This window comes from Leptopilina boulardi, unplaced genomic scaffold (assembly GCF_019393585.1).
Source record: "Leptopilina boulardi isolate dan_hultmark-lab unplaced genomic scaffold, ZJU_Lbou_2.1 LbouV2_372, whole genome shotgun sequence".
NCBI lineage: Eukaryota > Metazoa > Arthropoda > Insecta > Hymenoptera > Figitidae > Leptopilina > Leptopilina boulardi.
Window position 1 is genome coordinate 971267 of NW_026137943.1, and position 24767 is coordinate 996033.

Sequence of the window (24767 nt, forward strand, 5' to 3'; positions counted from 1 at the left end):
CCAATTGTGCCTTAGAAATAAAATATGTGATTTACGATATACTTTCCACAATGGCAGTAAAATAGGCCTAAAGTAGATTTTTTAGAATGTATAAGGATATATATCGACAATAAAATGTTCGAAAAAACATGCTATTTTACAAGTGTCACGTGTGCGTAGTTTTGTATGCTTTTTGAAATAAAAAAAAAAGTAAACAAATTGATGTTTTATTGACAAATTCCTTTCCTATATTTATATTTTAAAAAATTGCAAAAATTTCTTATAAATTTTTGAAAAATCAAGAATGTCTTAAAAGTTTACAATTAGATGAGAATTTGATATTTCTGGAACTTTGCCAAAATAAATTAGAATCTACATAAAAATTATATTGTTCACTAAAAAAGGTATTACAAAGAAAGGGATTAATATTTGTTATCATCGAATGGTAAGTTAGATATGAAAATTGTAATAAATGAATTTAATTGACAGTCGGTAAATGAAAACCAACAGTTGATAAATGATTTATCGACTGTTGGTAAATTGATTTTTTTTTGTTACCAACAGTCGATAAGTAATCTATGTATCAACTGACAATAAAATAGTAAAATTTTCAACAAATTACTGCTAGATGCCAATATCTGTTTATTTACAAACGCATGCGCCGGTATTGAGTGTTATAACACATCTTGATAGAGAGCAAAACAAGCTTCCAAGTGGTATAAGAAGACGCTAACACCTTTTTGTTCTTTTGTGTTATTTTAAATGACAATAAATTAGTGCCTAAAGTTACGTAATCAATAAAAATTAATTATCATTATGATCGCTTAAATTAATGACAATTCTTTAGCTAATTCTACACATGTTTTTTTACACGTGTTAAATATCGAATTTTTTTTTTTCAAAACCGCAATGGAGGACACTTGGGAAGCAAATTACGAAATTTCTATGGAAACGCCAGGTCAGTTTCAAAAATTCAATTTGAATATTGAAACTGCACGTTGGATGCTCTGTAAAATGAAAATTGCTGTATTTTTTTATATTATATAAAAGGAATTAGTATTTTGTTTTATTTCTTGTAGTTGCCAAATTTTCTCTAAATTTTATATTTTGAATTATTATTTAAGTAATTAAAAATTGCCTTTAATTTTTTTTTTTACTAGTAGACTATAATGAAAATTTCAGAAAGATTCAATTTGAATTGAAAATTGTCTCTCTAACAAGGCTGTCGATTCATTATATTCTCTTGCATTCAAAAGGTGAGCACGGTGTTCTCTATGCTTATCAAATCCACCCTCGAAGGGTTCGATGAACACCGCATGACTACCAAATCCATTTCATTATCCTGAGCTGCACTCCACAGATAATTCTCAATGCGATACTTACTGCTTCACTAGAGCCATTGTTTTTGATATGCGGCTTTGAATAAGTAACATTTGGATCTATATAGACATCAGAAATAATAGTCATTGGCAATATTAGGTTACTGCTAATTAGGATTTGTATTATTTGTAAAGCTAGAAGATCAAAATCTTTTGAAAAGACTTGTTTGCATCAATGAGTTTTGTTGAAGTCTAATTTTGTACTGAATTATAATTTTTCGGTTCGTTTTTTTTAACAAATTAAAAAGTTTAGGATCCAAGGAGATCAATTTTGATATTGTATTTTTAATCCTTATGTTCTGCAATGACAAACGGTGATGATAAAGTAGTTTACATTAATGATCCCGATTAGTTCGCAATCATTCAGAATAAAATTATAAATCGGTGATCAGTACGAAATTATCATTCGATTAAAAAACTTAATGTGATTCCAAAATGATTCGGAATTTGTATACGAATAGGTAATCTGCAAACAGTACTAAATCTTAGATTTCAGCTTATTGTTGACAATCATTTTTGGATTGTTATTTTGTACAACAATCTGGATCCAATTGGTTCAAAAATCCAAAACAGAAATGAGTCTGATATACTAAATTTTGTAAATCCAGAATCCGCAATTGTTCCACATTAACGGAACTGTGGTTTTGGAACTAATTCCGTATTTCTTTTGGATATAACTGCGGTGTAATTCCAGATTCACTTTACTAAAATTAGGATTATTGCTAATCATTTTTGGATTGTTCTTTTGTACAACAATCTGAACCCAATTGGTTCAAAAATTTAAAACAGAAATGAGTCTTGAATATTAAATTTTGTAAATCCAGAATCCGCAATTGTTCCACATTAACGGAACTGTGGTTTTGGAACTAATTCCGGATTCACTAAAATCGGATTTCTTTTGGATATAACTGTGGTGTAATTCGAGATTCACTTTACTAAAATTAGGATTATTGCTAATCATTTTTGGATTGTTCTTTTGTACAACAAACTGGACCCAATTGGTTCAAAAATCCAAAACAGAAATGAGTCTTGAATATTAAATTTTGTAAATCCAGAATCCGCAATTGTTCCACATTAACGGAACTGTGGTTTTGGAACTAATTCCGGATTTCTGTTGGATATAACTGCGGTGTAATTCCAGATTCACTTTACTAAAATTAGGATTATTGCTAATCATTTTTGGATTGTTATTTTGTACAACAATCTGGATCCAATTGGTTCAAAAATCCAAAACAGAAATGAGTCTGAAATACTAAATTTTGTAAATCCAGAATCCGCAATTGTTCCACATTAACGGAACTATGATTTTGGAACTAATTCCGAATTCACTAAAATCGGATTTCTTTTGGACGTAACTGGTCTAATTCCGAATTTACTATACTCAAATCCGGATTATTGCGAATCATTTTTGTATTTTTCTTTTGTACAACAATCTGGTTCCAATTGGTTGAAAAATCCGAATCAAAAATGATAGTATGGAATACTAATTATTGTAAATCCAGAATCCTCATTTGTTCCACATCATCCGAACTGCAGATTTGAAACTAATTCCTGCTTTATTTTGAACAAAACTGCTCTAATTCCAGATTTACTTAAATCAGATTTATTTTGAACTAATTCCGAATTCACTTTACTAAAATGCAGATTTACTTCGGATATAATTGGACTAATTTTGAATGCTAAAAAACCTGACCATAAACCAGATTGTTTTGGACCAATTAATTTAATGATGATATCAATTATAATTATCATTCTTCTAAAAATTCTTCTAAAAAAATGTAATCAAAAAAATAATCTGAGGTAAATATTAGAATCTTTGGAATGTAAAAAATTGTTACAACGTCATCAACCATTCAATGTGCTTACTACAATACTACTACTACTACTACTACTACTACTCACAACCTTCTTATTCTTTCAGGAGGTGCGGAAGTGAATGCAACGTAAAGCAGGAGACGTATCGTATTTGTGTTCAGCGAGTGTTGAGTTCACGAGACTTGCGTATATAATATCAGCTGATCACATTGCTGGGGGTTGCCGGTGTCGATGGATCGAAGGGGGTTGGTGAGGGGGGAAGCTTATATTGATGCGGGGTGTAGGGGGGGAGGCGTGACAGACTATCGCTGCGGGGGCGGCGGGGGATTTTTGAAGTCTAGTGTGGCGCGAGCCGCTGCAGTGTTCGGTCCTTGTGTTGTGATCATCGTTTAATGGTGCGGTGACGCATTTTCTTCATCTTCATTATCATCATTATCATCTTCTTTCTTTTTTTATTTTTAATCACTACACTGTGTTTCAGTCATAATATTAGAAATATATAGGGCTTGTGACGAATTTGTGTGGCAGTGTGCTAAGTGTAAAAAAAAAGAAAAAAGAAGAAGGGGTTTGGAGATCAAGGGCCAGAGAATGAGCGCCAGAGAAGTTACCCTACTCGGCGGCTCCCCTTGGGGCTTCCGCATGCATGGCGGTCATGACCTGCATCAACCCCTTCGTATCTCCAGGGTGAGTGGATGCTTCATATTCTTTTTTCCTCTCTTTTATTTTTTTACTCTTCTATATGAATTTCTTTCTGACAAATTTATTTTTAGATGAAAAATTGTTCTCTCTCTTTATCTACATGTTTTAAATTTTGTTTACCATTTAATGAAATATTAATAAATCTGTTAAGATTTTTTTTTACCTGTTTTGTTTAGTATTAAATAAAAGTAGTGCGAATTTTGATTAGAGACATTTAAAATTCCCGCCACTATTTGATTGGTGGCATATACCGCGCATGCGTAGTTGGAGAGAATTTTTGGCGCTCGAATACATAACCTTAAATTCTTTCCTTAAATAAAGTATGAATATATTTATTTTCTAAAAAAAGAAATGCTACTATACTTTCCCATGAATTAAGGTTAACTTCTGTTTTCATTTTTTTTTTATTCCAATTGAAACAATTAGATAATTGAATTAAATGAATTCAGTACAAATGGGGCGAGTCTGATTGAATTAAGTGTGCTCTTTAGATATTAGTGTGTAAAATTCGTAGAACTGTTAATGAATTAGAAAAATGAAGATAAAATTTTTTTTGTATTCAATAAAAATCGACTATTTTTAGGAAATCGAGCATTAAATTCAAGAATATATAGAGTGTTGTATATAACGGGTTGAACAAAACGTGACTGGCTTTTAAGTTTTCGAATAAGATTATAAAACGGTGCGCAAGTGTGATAAAACGTCATTGCAGCCTTGGGGGACTTGAAAACTACGATAATCCAAACGTATTATTTATTATCGTATATATATAGCATCCTAAAATATGTGGCTTTTCCCCCCTCTTTTGCTATATGTTGAAGTTTAATTTGCATAACGAGTATACATGCAATCTTCTTCAAGAGGAAAAACAAAACAATCCGCAAATTAACAGCCTCCAGACTATAATGTTATTTATTTATAAATATTACAATAATAAAAACATTCTTCTGAGGTTTGAAAAAAACAATATATTTAAAAAATAAGAATTTATTGAAAAAAGTCTAAAAGGATATATTCTAGATTTTAGAATACTATTAAAGAATAAATATCGTATTGAGAAGTTAGAATTTTGCAGAATTTTTTTTTTTTTTTTTTTTTTACTGCTCAGACAGTCTGACCTATGTCGTTTATCATTTCTGATTCTCTCTCAGCCTTCTAACTGAAATAAACAAAATTCCGCATGTCTATTTTGATGGTGAAAAGCATAAATATAATGTTGTGCAATAGCGGGCCAAAAATTTGCATATTTTTATTTTTTTGCTTTGAAATCTGTTGAAACATGTTTATTGTGACATCTCTATTGCATATATATATAATAATAATGAAATAATTATGTTAATTCTGCAAAAATTTATTTTTTACTGCACTTGCATTTTATAACAATGAAAAAAAACCTTTCTTCTTTTGAAATTATATATTTGTTCTATTTGAAAATGCGCGCGGTTTGCAAATTACTCTCATTGGCTTATAAGAGTGAGTGTTCTGCGCAAACGCAGAAAAGAAACAAAGTTGTCTGCTAATTTGTCATTTCTTCAGTGTTATTGGATTCCTTTAATTCCATTAATTCATTAAATTAACTATAAATGAATATTATTATCCCAACATAATTATATTTCTATGAATTGTTTTTTGTCATAATGAAAGCACAATCCTTTTCTTTCATATATAAAAATGTGAAGACTTTTTTTCGCACTTCGTTTCTCTTTTTGAGAATTGCAAAGACCTTTTTCTTCAGTATAAATATATATATATGTTCTCGATGGAAAGTGCACTTTCCTGCTTACTGAAGTACAGTGGTGGCATTCAAATGATAAACTGTGAAAGAGCATCATTGTACCTTAATAAAACTTAGCAAAAAAAGAAAAGAAAACATAAAAATAAGAGCGGAAAAACATTTTATAATATCAATATTTAAAATCTATTATTTCAGTGAAGAAATATATATATATATTTTTGTAATTTAAAATTCATACATGTTTTTAGAGATAAATCGTATGTTAAAATTTGTCGTCTTGATTACTTAAAACTCGTGGGAGTTTATATAAAAAAAAATATCGTTGAAAAACTCAGTTAAACTGAAAATCGGAGATTTTTCGTTTAGAAATGTATTTTACGATTGGAAATAAAAGCAGAATTGAAATCGATCAATATATATATATATATAAGGTCTTATACGTTTCTGAGAGTCTGCATTTACTGGCAGCTGCAGAAAAGAGCCTCTCATTTCACGTTTTGAACTAAAGAAGAAGTAGTCTAAAAAGAGTTCACTCGCAGCTTTTTTTTTGAAAAAGAAAACGAAGATATTTGTCGGTGCAAAAAAAAGTGTTTCCAATTTACTTGCGGCTTTTCTTTTGAATTATAAATTTTACTTATAAAAAACAACATTTTGATTATTTTTGACCATGAGAATATTTATATTTTCATAAACTGATAATAATATTTCCTATACATAAAAAAAAGAAGATACTTGTTTGCTCTACTAAACCGAACTTGATAGTTTAATTTAAGTGTAAAGAGTGATAATTTTCTTATAATATATATATATTTTTTCTTATCACATTGAAATATATCAGCAAAGAAATTATTTAATACGTTTGATTGGATGTAAAATTGAAGATATTGAGTAATTACTTATATTAGTTTATTGATAACTATGTTTTATCTATTTTATATTTTTATTTTCTTTCAACAATACTATTTTCATAAAAAATTTATCTTATTTATTGCTTTAGTTGATATCAAATGTAAATGAAAAAACTACTTTGGAAAAAAAAAAATTATAAATTTTTTTGTGGACTTATAACGCGAGATAATTTTATTTATAAAAATTATTTTATGAAACAAAGAGATACAATAAAAGTACCTATAAATAATTCTCCCTTGTAGCGATAAATTACGATATGTTAAAAAAAGAAGTTTAAATTATAATTAATAATTATTATTATTATTACTTTTATTATTTTTTCATCGAATTATCTGAATTTTTCTCAATTTACATTTTGACGTAATTATAAGCTTTTCAGGTTATACTGTTCTTACATTATCGCTTTATTGATAATATATAATTAATTATGAATAATTAACATCAAACGATTTTTATACATATATTGACATTTTATATTTTAATGAATGTTTCAATATTTCATCGACTAGCAATGACATATTATTAAGTTATTAATGTTTTTTGCTTTTAAAATACATTATATCTAATTAAAATTTATTTAATACTCAGCGCGAGTTCGACAGATGAATTTTTTAATAGTGAAATTGACTATATTTTTAACAAATTTACAGAATATTTGGAAAATTTATATGTTTATTTTATTACAAATGAAATATTCAATAACCAAATTTTATGCAATTCTTTTATAAAAATGTTTAAATTAATTTGATGATAATAATAACAAAATAATTATATAATTTAAACTTCTTTTTTTAATATATCGTAATTTATCACCACAGGGGAGAATTATTTACAGGTACTTTTATTGTATCTCTGTTTCATAAAATAATTTTTATAAATAAAATTATCTCGCGTTATAAGTCCACAAGAAAATTTATAATTTTTTTTTTTTTTTTTGATTAATAAATTAGATGTAAAAAGGTTTTTAGAATAATGAAGAAATTTTTAAAAAATAGTCTCAATAAATGTTAGTGAAACACTGAAATTATATACAGTTAAAAATCTGATATTTAAAAGTAATGCAGTTCATATTTCCGTAATTTGATAAATGTCTTGAGTAATAAATTAACTCGCCCTCTAAAAGCGGAAATTAAATGGTTAATTAACTCTTATTTGTTAAAAAAAAACCGAAAGAACATAATGGATTTTAAATTAATTTTACAGTTTTTTTTTTCTAAAAAAAATAAATTGTAAATTATAAAATTGAATAGAATTATTTAAAAAATTATTAAAAATTATTAAAAATTATTAAAAATTACTAAAAATAAAAAAGTTATTAAAAATTATTATTTAAATTTATTATAATAAAAAATTAATTTAATCAGTTTTTACGTAATATATTGAAAAAAAATTTAGCGATTCTATTCAATTCAAAACCTGTTTTAAATTTTTTTTAAAAAAAAAACGAAAATGCGCTTTAAAGATATATTAATTCAGATCTTGATGAGCAATTATAACGAGTAGGTCACGTTGATTAGTGAACTTGAACTAAACGAACGAGTTTTAATAATACACAACATCTGTTATACTGCGAGAGCGAAAGTTTCAATTATTCCATGAATAATATTTTGAATATTGTAATGTTTTTTCTTTTTTTTTTTTAAATAATAAATTTAAAACACAATTTCTTTTTGGAAATGTTTTTTTTTTAAATATTTACAAAATTCATGATGATATTGGAATTATATTATTTTTTGCAAGTGAAATAAAATTAATAATTAAATATTTATATTGAAATAAAATGAATTTTAGTTTATTTTAGATTATTAATTTTAGTAGTCAAACAATGTCAACAAATAACTATGTATTCCATTGACATAACCGCGTGCTATGCTGTGAGAATCATGATACAGTTCGGAATTTGCGAGATTTGGACCTTTCGATGTGTCTGCGAAGCAAATATGCAATCTATGTCTGCTGGCAAATACGACGAATATATATATATAACTCACCGACCAGTAGCTTCAATTACAGTTTAGAATTTATAAACCTACTGAATATTATTATAACAAATAATATTTTTAAAAATTATTTTACGATTACAATTAAATGTGACGATGACAATATTAAATGCAGAACAGAATGCTTCAATTTATAAAGAAAAAGTAAATTTTACTCTCTAGGGATAAAAAAATCATTTTTCTTCCTAGGGTTATAAACAGTTATTTTATTCCTTCGGGTTAAAAGTTGTCATTTTACTCCCTAGGTTTAAAAACAACTCACATTACGCCCTTGGATTAAATGGGGCCATTTTACATACTAGTAGTATAAGAAATGGTTATTTCAAATATATATTCGAAATGAAGTAAATTTTAGTCTTTTATAAAATAAAAAAAATTCATCGTTTTATCTACTTCGATGTTTTAAAGTTATAGTATATGAAATAATTCGCTGATTTTAATATCTGATAATGAAAAATAAGCAAGTAAACAAGTTTCAAGACTTCCTTTAAAATTACATAATCTGCGATTTTAATGAACGTTACCGCGCTAAAAGTCACGTGGCATTTATTCATATATATATATAAATAAGGTGCTCACGCGTAAGATGCACCTGTTAAGTCACTTAAAATACGAATATAAATATTATGAGTTTTTACACGTTATACGTTTACTTATGTATAATTGAAATAAACATTTAGTTCTACCTGTGAGAAAATGCATACACATATATGAAAGAACAATATTCTTCTGACATTGACTTTACATATATATTTCAAGGTCACGTATGTACTTAAAGAATAAAATTATTCTTTTGCATCGCATGTGATGTCATTAAACAATTAACTCCTCATATGGATCTTTTTCTATTTTATTATTAAATTATTTTTTTTTAAATAATTGTAAAATTTATTTATTTATTTAAAATAATAATAATAATAATTTTAGAAAAAAATGCTGAAGGATTTTTTTTTATGTTGTCTTAAAATGAATATTTGGAATTCGATCTATTCTTCTCTTGGATTCTTTTCTTTGAAATACAGTTATTTTCTAAAAAGAAATCCTCGAAAGGTGATTTTTATTTACCTGCTTTTTTTATGGCTTTTGAAAGAAATTTGTGATTTATTCATTTAATAGAAATTTGAAAAAATAACTAATTTAATTTGTTATTATTATTATAAACAACTTCTTTATTGAGAATAGATTTTTTTTTTTTTTAAGAAAACACACTTATTGTACTTGAAATAGAAACTTTAATTTATTAAAATTAAATTCTATTGCATATATTGATATTTAATTTAATTTTAAATATCGTATTAAAAAAGAATTTATAAAAAAAATATTTATAATAAATTTTACAATAAATATATAAAAATTAATATAAAAAAGAACCTTAACTGTGAGAAAAGTAACCTGCGCCACCTAGGAACAATTAATCGAAGTCGAAACAAATTGCGCAGTCGTTTATGCGCACAACGCGGTAATATTTAAAAATTACAAATGAAAAAATATCTTATTAAAAAAAAACAAATAATTTTGAATTTAAATTCTCCGCGCACAACATACTAATAGAAATATAGAAAAGATCACCTGACAATTGATAACAATGTAAAATTAATTTCATGGTCATTCGAGTGACTGAAAAAAAACACAATTATTGTAACGTATTTCTCATATAGTGAGAAAAAAAAATTAAATTCGAATGTAAAATTTTCTTTAGCTTATTTGACCCCAATCACCTCGTATTTTAAACAGCTGCTACATCTATGTCTAGCGATGATGACGATGTATGTAATATGAAAATCCACGAAAATAGACACGTGTTTTCACTGCAATTTAACATAGAAAATTTAGTTTAATTTAATAAATAATTTATTGTAATAATTATTTTTCAATGAAAATATGAAAGTAAATATAACTTTTTTTTTTTAAAGTGAAACAATTTTTGTTTATAAATTATGAAAACTTATTAAATAGTAATACATTTTTCTGCAGATGACACAGTACATTGGCTGACAGCCGAGTGTCAAACCTAAAATTACTGTCGTATGCATTATTTCTCTCTTTCTCTCTTGTCAGTAATTACTTGTTTTGACAAGTTAAACACATGGATTCTTACTCATAAAGTGAGTTTCTAAATGAATACATATTTGAAATGCAGAAAATATATTTTTTCAAAAAATTATTTTTGAAACTAAAGAATAATATTTCAAAATGATACATATTTATTAAAACATTATTTTAAAATGATGAAAAAAATAACTATTTCATTTTAATTGCAAAAGTAGATAAAGCAAAAAAAAAGAATCATGCCTGTGAGAAAAGAAACTTGCGCCACCTAGGAACAGTCAATCGAAGTCGAAACACACTGCGCAGAATTTTATGCGCACAGCGCGGTAATATTTAAAAATTACAAATAAAAAAAATCAGTGCATCTCTCTTTAATAATTCCAACAATAGAAATTTGATTCATTAAAAGTTTATAATTCTTTTTTCCTCCTCTTCTTTGAAACATACCTTAAAACTTTCATTCTATGATTTAATTAATTAAAAAAATCTTCATTATCGAAGATTCTTCTCGACGCTATTAAAAAAATTTCTTCGATAATAAAATTCAACTGATAACTTTATTATCCAATTTAATTAAAACTATTCCCTTGAATTTAATTATAATTGACTCTCCTCATTTAAATGGTACTTGATTCGCGGAAATTGGAAAGGAAATTACAATCTAGACTTAATTTGATTTTGAAAAGAAAATGAGGAATTATAATATATTCATGAACATTATTAATTTTAACAAATCAATTATTATTATTATAAAAGCGTTTATTAGTTTTTAATATTAAATAATTTAAAATTAGTAAAATCATTACCATTGTAATTAAAATTAAAAAAATTAAGGTTTTGTAAATGTTTGTTTAGATTTCATATAAAAATTATTGTTCAGATAATTTTTTCCAAAGAAGAATAATTTCATTAACAATGAAACGAAGCTAACAAGTGATGAAATTAAAAAAAGAATGTCGAAGTAATAAAATTCTCATTTGTGTTGTGTCATGAATCTACATTTGTTAGTCAAAATTTCTAGATCATGAATTAGCATAATTTACACTTGAATTGCGATTTATGATAATTTGAATATATTTTGATATGTGTTATAGTCTATTCACTCTTATTACAACAATTTTCATCAAAAAAAAAAAAAAAAAAATTATTTTTTTTTATCACAGAAAGAAAAATTAATTTCTATATTCACTAATTAGTACATAATTTATTGAAATTATTATATAACATAATTAATTCTCATGTTCTAAACTCATAGGTATATATTTAAAAAAAAAAAACAAAATTATAATTTAAATAGACAAATTTTTTTTTTTTAATCGAAGACAAAATAATTACAAAAAAAATTTATTTATAATTGTAAATTTTTAGCATTACATAAAGATGTTTCACGTGAAATTGGATACATTAATGAAAATTGTGAGTCTTTATAATCCGGATTTTGATACAAATCACAAAGTGAATATGATTTTGAAAATGATTGAGATTTTTCTTTATTATCAATTTGAAATAGATTTTTTTTCAAATTACAACATTCAGATTTTGAATGTGAATTTTTGGGAATTTTAAATTTTAAAACATTTGCTTTTAATGAAAGTGGTATTTCAGAATTTGTTTTTAAATCTTCAATTTTCAATTCTTGTGCTTTCTCGAAACATGATAAAAAATAATGTCCACGTTTTTGTTTCATTATTCCAAATTCAACACATCTTTTAAGTGCATCAACTATCTTAATAATAGATATAATTACAAAAATTAATTAATTAAAAATTTCAGTTATTGCATTCAAAAACTTTTAATTACTATAAAAATATTTACCATTTTTTTCGTTGTTTTTTGAGGACTAGATTTTGTAATGAAAGCAAATATTTTTCTTAATGTAGGTTTATCAGTTTTTTGTAAAATTTTCAACGCTGTCATAACGAGAATTACAACATTTATCCGACGATTCATTTTGTAAATATTATTTTTTTATTACATATTTTTGTGAATAATTCTTTAATTTTTTTTCATTCTAATAAGATTTCACTGACATTTCTAATTAAAGAGAGGAGAGAAAAAAAATGAACAATCGATAATTATCGATTTTGACGTGTGAACATAACTACAGAATTATTTAATGTCATAAAAATATAAATAATTTAATAAAATCGATAACGAATAATAAAAAAAATTAACAGACTTTTAAAATCATTTAGTAACTTCAAGTGTTGATGATAAGAAGAAACACATGTTCACCGCATTTAATGTCATAAGAATCGTTATCAATTTCCGGAGTTAATTATATTGTTAAAAAGAATATTTTTCATTTGTAAAATGTAATAGAATTACATGTGGGGATATAGCTCAGTGGTAGAGCATTCGACTGCAGATCGAGAGGTCCCTGGTTCAAACCCGGGTGTCCCCTAAATTTTTTCTTTTTTACTCTAAACACTAAATTTTTTGTTTAAAAATTTTGCTAGAGAATACTGCAAAAATAATTTCTAACTACAAAAGATCGTAAAATTTGCATTTGTTTGAAATTTCCTTAATTGTAATCATTAAATTTTTTCCTTGTATCTTTCCTTATCAGTACATTATGTTTATCTTCATTTTTTCAGGTAATTATTAACATTTTTTGATCGTTTTAAAAAATAAAATATCTTTTCTCAACATGTGGGGATATAGCTCAGTGGTAGAGCATTCGACTGCAGATCGAGAGGTCCCTGGTTCAAACCCGGGTGTCCCCTAACATTTTTTTTCATATGAATATTTTTTTTTTCATTATTTAAAACGGGTATTTTTAAATAAAATTCAAAATAATGAAAATGATTATTTAAAAAATAACTTTAAAAAATGTTTCATTTGTGCTACATTTTGTTGCCCAAGGCACTATAAGAAGGATATTAAATTATGTTAATTTGATACTGAGTGCACATTTATTACTTTTTTACGACGCATAGTTTTGCCAGAAAAAGCGCCAAGGTAATAATAGTTACTTTTTTTTATCTCATTCCTCGATTGTGCGTCACGTAAATGTTTTTTTTTTTTATTATTTCTCTGTGGATTCGCAAGTTACTAACAATATTAATTAATTAATAGTTATTAATAATTAGTTAATTCTATTGTTCATTGACTGGAAAACTTGAATATTTTCAAGATTTTAAATCTAATCCTTCCAGTTGGTTAAACGTCAAGAACCAACTATTTTCATTAACATTTACTGTGGTATCCTTGTAATCGTGAAATTGTGCGGTTTTAGACGAAACTTGACGTTACTTCGTGTGCAAAATGCCATTGTTAGCAAAACTCTATATTATTGATCCGAATTATATATGTATAAATATTCGTCATAGAGAGATGAGAAAATTTAATTATTTTAATATTTATTTATTTATTAATAATATAAAAAAAATTAAAAATCAAAAAATCAAGTTCAAAAAATTTCGGTATTTTAATATTAATCTTATTTTATTTATTTTTATACACTTAAGTCCGAAACCAATTGCAGAAAATTTGCTAAACTGCAACACATAATTTTTTATAATTAACGAGGATATTTCTAAAAAAACATTATCAATTTTGATAATAATCTTGTTATTTTACTTAGTTTCATTCACGTAAGTCCGAAACCAATTGCAGAAAATTTGCAAAACTGCCACCCATAATTCTTTTTATCGAAAGTATCTCAAAAAAGGAAAATCAATTTTAATATTAATCTTGTTATTTTATTTATTTTTACTCACTTAAGTCCGAAACCAATTGCAGAAAATTTGCCAAACTACAACATATAATTTTTTTATTTAACGAGGATTTTTCTAAAAATAGATAATCAATTTTGATAATAATCTTGTTATTTTATTTAGTTTCATTCACGTAAGTCCGAAACCAATTGCAGAAAATTTGCAAATCTGCCACACATAATTTTTTTATTTAAAGAGAATTTTTTTAAATATAGATAATCTATTTTAATATTAATCTTGTAACTTTATTAATTTTTATTCACTTAAGTCCGAAACCAATTGCAGAAAATTTGCAAAATTGCCACCTATAATTCTTTTTAACAAAAGTTTCTCAAAAAATGATAATCAATTATAATATTAATCTTGTTATTTTATTTAGTTTCATTCACGTAAGTCCGAAACCAATTGCAGAAAATTTGCAAAACAGTCATACATAATTTTTTTTATTTAACAAACCTTTTTCTTAATATAGATACAATTGTTTGTTTATAAATTTTCTTGTGTATCATTTTTCAATTTTCTCTTTATTTGCATTTCGTTTGTAACAGTGGTTCTCTTTTTTTTCAATTATTTTTACATCTCTGAAACTATTCGTCGTCTACTGCCTTTCATTGCAGAAATCAATCGCTGTAAGCCACATCAATATTTGCTTTGAAACTTGAATCGTTGAATCTCTCGCAAGCTCTCTGAAGGCGATTGAAAAAATATTTTTCTTTTTCGCCTTTCTTCTCTTACTCAAGAGTTTATTATTTATATATAAATACATGTACAAGAAAATAAGCAATAAAAAAATTCCTCTTTTTTCTCAGTTCGTTTCAAAATATACTCGCTTACATTTTATATATTTTAGTGAGATGAGTGGTGATATAAAAATATTGAAAAAGTAAATAAAAAGAAATTATTAAATATTCGCATAATATTGAAAAGATATTAAATTTAATTAATTATTAAATTTTTTTAACGATTTCAAAAAGTTATTAGTAAATTTTACGCCTGTAAAAGGACGACACTCTCAACAATACTGTACAGCAGGTCCACTATAGCCAGGCATCGTTGGCAATTGTCCAACTTGAGCGTAGCGAAAAAAAAAGAGTAACATATAAACAAACAATAAATTGTAGAAAATTCATAAAAGTTTTTGTGGTTTTAAACTAGACGATAAATTGCTATATATATAAGATGTATATTATTATTTTCAAAATGTGCCATATTTCTTATATAATATTTCCAATAAAAATTTTTATAACAAAAAAAATTTGTTCATTGTACTAAAAATTTTATTTTAATAACATTTTTTTAAAATTTATTGTAGAAACTATTAATATAATTATGATTTAATTTTATTGTTCATTATCAAAACCATTTTAAAAAAGTTAAAAATCATTTTTCCAATAAATGTAAAATTATCGCGTTAAATCGATAAGATCAAGATTAGCGCGAATCTGACAAATCTTCTAATCAAAAATATCTTTTTGTATAACAAAGTCAAAGTAAATGTAAAAATCATGTTTCTTTAAAATATATCTCAATAAAGAATATCATTTTTTTATAAATCATTACAGATAATTATATAGAATTATAGTTCATAAATTTATTTCAATAACATTTATTTTATTTACTTTATTTATTTTATTTATTTTATTTATTTTTTTATTATTGAAAATTTCTATAGATCTTTTATATTATGCTAAAAACTTGTTGTGTTAAATTGAAAAGAAGCTATATTTATGTTAATTGAAGAAGAATCTCTATAATATTTTACGCGCATTCATGTCTCCAAAGCGAGTCATTGGTCATTTAGTAAAGTGACTTAGTCATTGGGAGGCTGCATTCCCCTTTGCATTAGCCCCTTACCACATATACGCCCGCATAACATAGAGCATATGTTGCCTTTCTTATCCATGCGTTACTTGTATTTACTTAAAACGACCGCCCATCATGACTGTCTCCTTAATTCACAGTGCCCTTTGCATAAAAAAATATTTTTAAAATATTTAAATCAAAAGAAAAATTATTAAACAAGTAAAAATTTGTAAAACACGATAATTTTGTTTCCAAATGCTTAAAATATTATTAATACCACAGTTGATAAGTAGAAAAGATACATTACCGACTGATGGCCCAGTAGATTTCTAATGTACCGTCAGTCGGTAATTGTTCCTTAATGGTAAATTTATCCCATGGTTTGGAACGCATTACTACTTTATTGACCAAAGACAAAACTTTATTGACTACTTTACCGACAAGTGGTCGGTAATAAAGATTTGTACAACACCATCGGTCGATAATTTATGATAAATTACCGACCAATGATGTGGTACAAATCTTCATATTGAGTATTACTGCTTTATTGTACTATTACTACTTTCTACTTGTCATAAATTACCGACAGTGGCAATTTTATTCACAGTTGGTAATAGAGATTTCTCTCATACCATCAGTAGATAATTTTCAAATTTTTTTTTTGTATATATTTTCAAGAAAATGATAATTTCTTCATTAGGAATAAAAAATTTTATACTTATTAAAGTGTAAATTGTATATTCGCTATGTTTGCAATTAATTTTTTATCGTAAATGAAATTAAAGTACTTTTATCTAAAACATCTAAATTGTGACAAATTGCCCTTGACTCAGAATTGCTATCAGTGACAAGACGGACCACTCTCTATTTTCATGATACTGTATAGCGAAAGAGAAAGAGAAAGAGAAAGAAAGAAAGAGAGAGAGAGAGGGGTTAGAGAATAGATTGTATAGAACTTATTCCAACCTCACCTCCATACGCTCCTGAGGGTCCCATATGCCTTACCGTCGTCGTTTGCTTGGGCCAGTGGTAATGTTTTCCTCATTCGATACGAGTCTTTCAAACTTTTCGATTCAATCTCCGCGCGCAATTCTTTATTGATTTTTCTCACATAAAATTACATAAATTTCTCAATAATTGAATGTGAGACAAGTGTTTATCAATAAAACATTATTATTAATATTCTGTGACGGTTAAAACTGTGTGTGTGTGTTTTTTTTTAAATAAATTATTTGCAAGTAGTGACAATCGTTCTGTCAATGTGACATTTAGTTTGATTTTCTATTATCTAAGAGACAATGATATTTTCTCATTGGATAATTGCAACATTGTTAAATCATTATTTATTTGATCTTAATTTTTCCCGGCAAAAATTTTATTAGAAAATTTTTTTTATAATTTTTTTTTTTAATATATGTTTTTGATAATTTTAGAACAATGGGTCAATTTTGGCTTGATATACTATAAGGGGTAATATTGTCCTAATATTAGGAAACAAAACCAAATATTATGAGGGAATATTAAGACATTGCCCTAATATTGCTTGAATAAACTGTGGTGCAATTTTTTTCCAAAAAATTGTCCTGGGGTAAATATTGTCCAAATATTATTTAATTCAATATAATTTCAAATAGTGCAAGTGAAAAACAAATTTAACTAATATAAAAGTCATTGAGAAAAATTAAGTTGCTATTGGAGAGAAGAAAAAGGATTTTTTTTTTTTTGATCTGTAAAGTTGATATTGACTTTGTTGAAGCGGCTTTAATCAAGAAGTCTATCCTTCAGTGGCAGCATCCGTCTCGAAGATGGTTCACATGAGTTACGCTCAGTGGGCGTGCTTGCCCAGCACGTATCGCAACAAGGTTTGTTATATATATATATAGTATATATCCACGACTTTGACATAACTTCCGGTATAATCGCGTGTTTTGTCGGCACGGCAACTTTAAGATCTTCTCGTTTCATCCAATAACCACTTATAAAATTTTGTTTTTATTACACTATTTTTCAAAATTGTTCTATACAATGCTCCATGTTAGAAATGTTGAGAAAATGCTTCCAGACATTGTCTGAATAAAAATTCTCATTTTCGAATGCAAAATCAAAATCGCTCATATCATTGCTGTATATATTCCTGCAATTTTTGAAATTAATTCCTAATCAAATTATACCTAATTATAAAATTTTTCGCCAAATGTTGGTTTTTTTTAAAAAAAAATCTCTTGTATTTTAAAATTTTTTTCAAACTAAAATATTCCAAACTAAGGTAAATGGCTGTAAATACTTTAATGACTTTATTCTTGGAAGCGAGGAAAGCAAACTGGCTCAGGTGTTTTCCTATATTATATATATATATAATACGCAACAACTTCCTGAAGATTCTCTTCCTGCTGTGAATTTCTTGTGGTCTGAGATTTTTTTTCACAATCTACCTACATTTTTTAAAAATCTTATTTTTTGTTTAAAATCACCTTTCTTTTACTATTTTAACTTTGAATCAGTTTGTTTTATTACGACATTGAAAATAAAGATTGAAAAAAAGGAGATGTTTCAAATTCATATTTTTCAGTGTCATTTTACAAGGATAGAGATATATATTACTAAGATATGAGTTTCGTTTTACGAATTGATCGAGATTGTTATTTGAGATATTAATGTATATTATTCCCTGCGTAAAAATGAAAGTATGACATATGGCAAAGTATATAACAATAAAAATTTTGTCTCAGCTTTTTTCAAAAGTGTATATAAAATTTTTTTTGCATATTATTATAATTCACAGTTGGAATTAACGATCCTATTTTGAAAACACAGTTAAAAGCACCCCTGTAAACTTACACTTCGAGACGCACTGTTTTCTATTCTATGGCACTTCACTTTCATGTGTATATGTGCAATGTATATATATATAGTTGAATACAAGGCATTTCCATTACACAATTTGTTGAGGCGTCATAAATGAAGCAGACCACGGCACACAAGGTTTCAAGTGAACGTGGTCTGTACAGGTCGAGAGAGTTCAAGTCAGAGTGTTCAGAAGACTTCCACTTCAAGTGTATTAGATATATACAAAGAACCTTTTTGCTGAATTAAACTGTCTGCTTGTTCAACAAGAATAGTCTTCTTACTTCAAATATACTCTAAATACCATATAACACTAATCTAAATGAAAAATGAGTCAAGGTTGGATAATTAAGTCAGTTTATGTTTACAGAATAATTCGGCAGAACAATCTTTACAGATGGGGCAGCAATTAAGAGGTTATGTTTAACCCTTGGCATTTGCCTTAAATAATTTAAAATCCTAATCTGTATTTGAAAAGTAGAATTTTAAGATTATTTTTGACCTACTTAATTATACTTTTTTTTTTTTACTTTTTATCTTAAATCTTTTTGATGCAGCAGCAAGGGGAGAACTGAAACTGTTCTAACTGTCTGCCCTAAGCCCTTAAAATTTCTTATAATGCGCGGTCCATATCGAAAATCTTAAAGCCGATTTGTTGTACAATGTAATATCGATCTGATAAATCTAGACCGCTCCTATATATATAGTGGCTTTAAAACCGCGCCCACATTGAATTATTATGAATTAAGCACTGCACTGCACTCCTCACGCTTGACCCATTATATGAACTTCACATGAAATGCACGACTTCGAGGAATTCTTTCCCTGTTATAAATTTAATTGAAAATCCTCCTATTTAAGGATTAAAAATAGTTTTTTTTTAAAATTTAACTTATATCACTCACCAAAAAAAAAAAAACTTTAAAATATTTTGTTTATATTATATATTTTCTTGCTATTATTTAATGTTCACAAAATACTATTATTATCAAACATTATGCAAATCTTTCCCCCTTAACGATTTTTCTTGTCTACTTTTTTTTTTTTATCGCAAAATCGCTTATATTTTTCATTTCAACAACTCGCGCATTAAAAATTCCTCACTTAATGCAATAATGACCGATAGCAAAAGGGAAAGCAATGTGTTTCAATGGTGGAAACATTTTTCCGTTCTTTGGCATTATTATCGGAGCTCGTAAATTCTCAAAAGAGATCATAAGCGTCTCGATATTACCCGCGCAACGGGTAAATACCTTTCTCACACTCTTGTGTGTTAATAACGTTGGTATTTTATTAGCTCTATATGTACGATTCTATTTCATAAGTTTCCTATATACCGTGATATATATATATACATACAAGACAGTATTATCACAAGCATGATATTTTTGCGAGCCACAAACAAGAGAAGAAAATCCGGATTAAGAATTTCTTATAACAATTTTTTTTCTTTCCTATTCAACGATAAAATTCTGTTATAAAAGATGAAATTAGTTTTGTTTTATTTTGTCATAGGAAATAAATTCTTTTGACTCTTATATTGTAGAAAATTATATAACAAAAAAATGTGTGACACAATAGGAAAATTATAGTCATTTCTGTGCATGCTATAGGTATAAAAATAAATTTGATAAAAATTTCAGTTAAAGAATATGTTTGAAAAATTGATTTTTAATTATTTATACAGAATTAACATAACATAAAATAATAATTGTTCCAGATTCCCGGGTTAAGACTTTGGTGGTATTCCAGAGCGATAATCCCGAAAATTTAATTTTTCGAAAATTTTTCCAAAATATATTCGTGTGCAGCTCAGCATCCGCTGGACCAATCAAAAAGTGCGCTGTACATTTCTTGTTCGAGACTTTTTGCTCAATTTTTTGGTGGTATTCCGGAGCGATTATATCACGAATTTAATTGTTCGAAAATTTTTCCAAAATATTTTTTGAGTGTAGCTCAGCATCCGCTGGACCAATCAAAAAGTGCGCCATACATTTTTTGTTCGAAACTTTTTGACTATTTTTTTGGTGGTATTCCCGAACAATTATCTCGCAAATTTAAATTTTCGAAAATTTTTCCAAAATATTTTTCAGTGTAGATCAGCATCCGCTGGACCAATCAAAAAGTGCGCCATATATTTTTTGTTCGGAACTTTTTGACTATTTTTTTGGCGGTATTCTTGAACAATTATCTCGCAAATTTAAATTTTCGAAAATTATTCCAAATTTGTTTTCTAGTGTAGCGCAGCATCCGCTGGACCAATCAAAAAGTGCGCCATACATTTTTTGTTCAGAACTTTCTTCTAATCACTATGGTGGTATTCCGGAACGATTATCTCGAAAATTTAATTTTTCGAAAATTTTTCATAAATTTATTTGAATGTAGCTCAGCATCCGCTGGACCAATCAAAAAGTGCGCCATACATTTTTTGTTCGAAACTTTTTCCCTATTTTATTGGCGGTATTCCGGAACGATTATCTCGCAAATATAATTTTTCTAAATTTTTTCCAAATTTGTTTTTTAGTATAGCTCAGCATCCGATGGACCAATCAAAAAGTGCGCCATACATTTTTTGTTCGCTACTTTTTGCTAAAGATTTTGTCGGTATTCCCGAACGATTATCTCGAAAATTTAATTTTTCGAAAATTTTTCATAAATTTATTTGAATGTTGCTCAGCATCCGCTGGACCAATCAAAAAGTGCGCCATACATTTTTTGTTCGAGACTCCCGGGTTAAGACTTTGGCGGTATTCCCGATCAATTTTCTCGCAAATTTAATTTTTCGAATTTTTTTAAAAAATATATCTGAGTGTAGCTCAGCATCCGCTGGACCAATCAAAAAGTGCGCCATACATTTTTTGTTCGAGACTCCCGGGTTAAGACTTTGGCGGTATTCCCGACCAATTATCTCGCAAATTTAATTTTTCGACATTTTTTAAAAAATTTATCTGAGTGTAGCTCAGCATCCGCTAAACCAATCAAAAAGTGCGCCATACATTTTTTGTTCGAAACTTTTTGACTATTTTTTTGGTGGTATTCCCGAACAATTATCTCGCAAATTTAAATTTTCGAAAATTTTTCCAAAATATTTTTCAGTGTAGATCAGCATCCGCTAGACCAATCAAAAAGTGCGCCATACATTTTTTGTTCGAAACTTTTTAACTATTTTTTTGGCGGTATTCTTGAACAATTATCTCGCAAATTTAAATTTTCGAAAATTATTCCAAATTTGTTTTCTAGTGTAGCTCAGCATCCGCTGGACCAATCAAAAAGTGCGCTATACATTTTTTGTTCAGAACTTTTTGACTATTTTTTTGGTGGTATTCCGGAGCGATTATCTCACGAATTTAATATTTTGAAAATTTTTTCCCAGTTTTAGTGAGTGTAGCTCAGCATCCGCTGGACCAATCAAAAAGTGCGCCATACATTTTTTGTTCGAGACTTTTTGCTCAATTTTTTGGCATTATTCCCGAGTCATTATCTGGCAAATTTTTTTTTTCAAAAATTTTTTCCCAGTTTTAGTGAGTGTAGCTCAGCATCCGCTGGACCAATCAAAAAGTGCGCCATACATTTTTTGTTCGAGACTTTTTGCTCAATTTTTTGGCATTATTCCCGAGTCATTATATGGCAAATTTTTTTTTTTCGAAAATTTTTTCCCAGTTTTAGTGAGTGTAGCTCAGCATCCGCTGGACCAATCAAAAAGTACGCCATACATTTTTTGTTCGAAACTTTTTGCTCAATTTTTTGGCATTATTCCCGAGTCCTTATCTGGCAAATTTTTTTTTTCAAAAATTTTTTCCCAGTTTTAGTGAGTGTAGCTCAGCATCCGCTGGACCAATCAAAAAGTGCGCCATACATTTTTTGTTCGAGACTTTTTGCTCAATTTTTTGGCATTATTCCCGAGTCATTATCTGGCAAATTTTTTTTTTCGAAAATTTTTTCCCAGTTTTAGTGAGTGTAGCTCAGCATCCGCTGGACCAATCAAAAAGTGCGCTATACATTTTTTGTTCGGAACTTTTTGACTATTTTTTTGGTGGTATTCCGGAGCGATTATCTCACGAATTTAATATTTTGAAAATTTTTTCCCAGTTTTAGTGAGTGTAGCTCAGCATCCGCTGGACCAATCAAAAAGTGCGCTATACATTTTTTGTTCGAGACTTTTTGCTCAATTTTTTCGTGGTATTCCGGAGCGATTATCTCGCAAATTTTTTTTTTCGAAAATTTTTTCCCAGTTTTAGTGAGTGTAGCTCAGCATCCGCTGGACCAATCAAAAAGTGCGCCATACATTTTTTATTCGAGACTTTTTGCTCAATTTTTTGGCATTATTCCCGAGTCGTTATCTGGCAAATTTTTTTTTTTGAAAATTTTTTCCCAGTTTTAGTGAGTGTAGCTCAGCATCCGCTGGACCAATCAAAAAGTGCGCCATACATTTTTTGTTCGAGACTTTTTGATCAATTTTTTCGTGGTATTCCGGAGCGATTATCTCGCAAATTTTTTTTTTCGAAAATTTTTTCCCAGTTTTAGTGAGTGTAGCTCAGCATCCGCTGGACCAATCAAAAAGTGCGCTATACATTTTTTGTTCGGAACTTTTTGACTATTTTTTTGGTGGTATTCCGGAGCGATTATCTCACGAATTTAATATTTTGAAATTTTTTTCCCAGTTTTAGTGAGTGTAGCTCAGCATCCGCTGGACTAATCAAAAAGTTTGTGTTTGTTTGTATCTTTGTGGCTTAGTATATTTGTCTATTTTATTTTTTTTAAATAAATAGAAGAATTATTTTATTCATAGTCTGTTATATATAAGTGATGACTAGAAATTGTGGGTCAAGATCTAATTACGTGTAATGCTACTGTAGAGGGCCTGTGTAGAATACATTAACATAAAATGCATGAACAACGGAATTTGTATTCCACTGGTTGAATGAATGATGAGACTGCCAAAGAATGTCGGTATTGGAGAATGAACAATAAAAAATAAAAAGCGTATAATACGTCTTCTTGTAAAAGGAGTCTTGCGAGTTGTCAATGTATCTATTCTATCAATACATGTAATGCCTGTAAGGTTCTCTGTCACGAGTGGTACGTTTGGAATTAGAATGGCGATAATGTAACGTAACGGTCTCTTTAAAGGAGTTTACTCTCTGACCAGCACGTCTCGTTTTAGAAAGCATTGAACCATGACCGTCTCTCTCTCTTTTTCTCTCATATACAAAACAACCTCTTATGTTTAAATAAATTTTCTTTGTAACTAAAGAAGCTTTTTATCTCTTTTTTGTAGAAAGAATAAGAATGGAACGTTTTTTCATACTTAAGTCCAGTGTTTAAAAAATTTTAAATACAGTTTCAATTTAGTTTCAAAAATTTTTTCGGCATATTAGAACCAGCATTTTGAATTTTATAATTCTCATCATATTTGGATTTAGTGATTTTAAATGCCTCTGGATTATAGTTAATTTCAATATAATAAAACTAATTTCCTTTATTCCTTTTAAAATTATTCTAAGTAATGAAAATTTCTAGTGTAAACAATATTTCAAAAGATCTTTTTGAAAGCTTCAAGAGATTGTTATATAGATATGAAACATTTTACAAAGTCAACGAAGGGAAGATGATGTTGAATATTCTGACTATTCATACTTGGAATCCCTTTCATTCAGTGCGGAAAGATTTTCCTAAATGGAAAACGCGCGTACATATATACAATTCATCAAAAAAAAAGAAAAAAAAATTTTTTCATGAAACAAACGTGAATCTGCTGAGAGATGTTTTGCACATTTTCAAGTTAGACAGACATACAAACACACATATATATTCGTGATTCTAATATTGTCCTAGG

General features: G+C 27.5%; 2 protein-coding genes and 2 non-coding genes across 4 annotated transcripts in view; 3 read left to right on the forward strand and 1 right to left on the reverse strand.

Annotated features, from left to right (window-relative positions):
* Positions 1-3464: 3464 nt before the first annotated feature.
* Positions 3465-24767, forward strand: part of LOC127287754 (uncharacterized) — a 94416-nt gene continuing 73113 nt past the window's right edge. Inside the window, exon 1 of the mRNA XM_051314848.1 lies at positions 3465-3857. Coding sequence (XP_051170805.1) covers positions 3762-3857 — 96 coding nt within the window. The 5' untranslated portion in view covers positions 3465-3761. The remainder of the gene's footprint in view (positions 3858-24767) is intronic.
* Positions 11879-12655, reverse strand: LOC127287753 (uncharacterized). Its single transcript, XM_051314847.1, has 2 exons — positions 12381-12655; positions 11879-12291 (listed from the first exon to the last, which is right to left on the reverse strand). Exons 1-2 carry the CDS (start codon positions 12513-12515, stop codon positions 11914-11916), a joined length of 513 nt encoding a protein of 170 aa, XP_051170804.1. The 5' UTR covers positions 12516-12655; the 3' UTR covers positions 11879-11913.
* Trnac-gca (transfer RNA cysteine (anticodon GCA)) lies at positions 12898-12969 on the forward strand. The gene has a single exon. It is a non-coding gene; the product is annotated as a tRNA-Cys (tRNA).
* On the forward strand, positions 13220-13291 carry Trnac-gca (transfer RNA cysteine (anticodon GCA)). The gene has a single exon. It is a non-coding gene; the product is annotated as a tRNA-Cys (tRNA).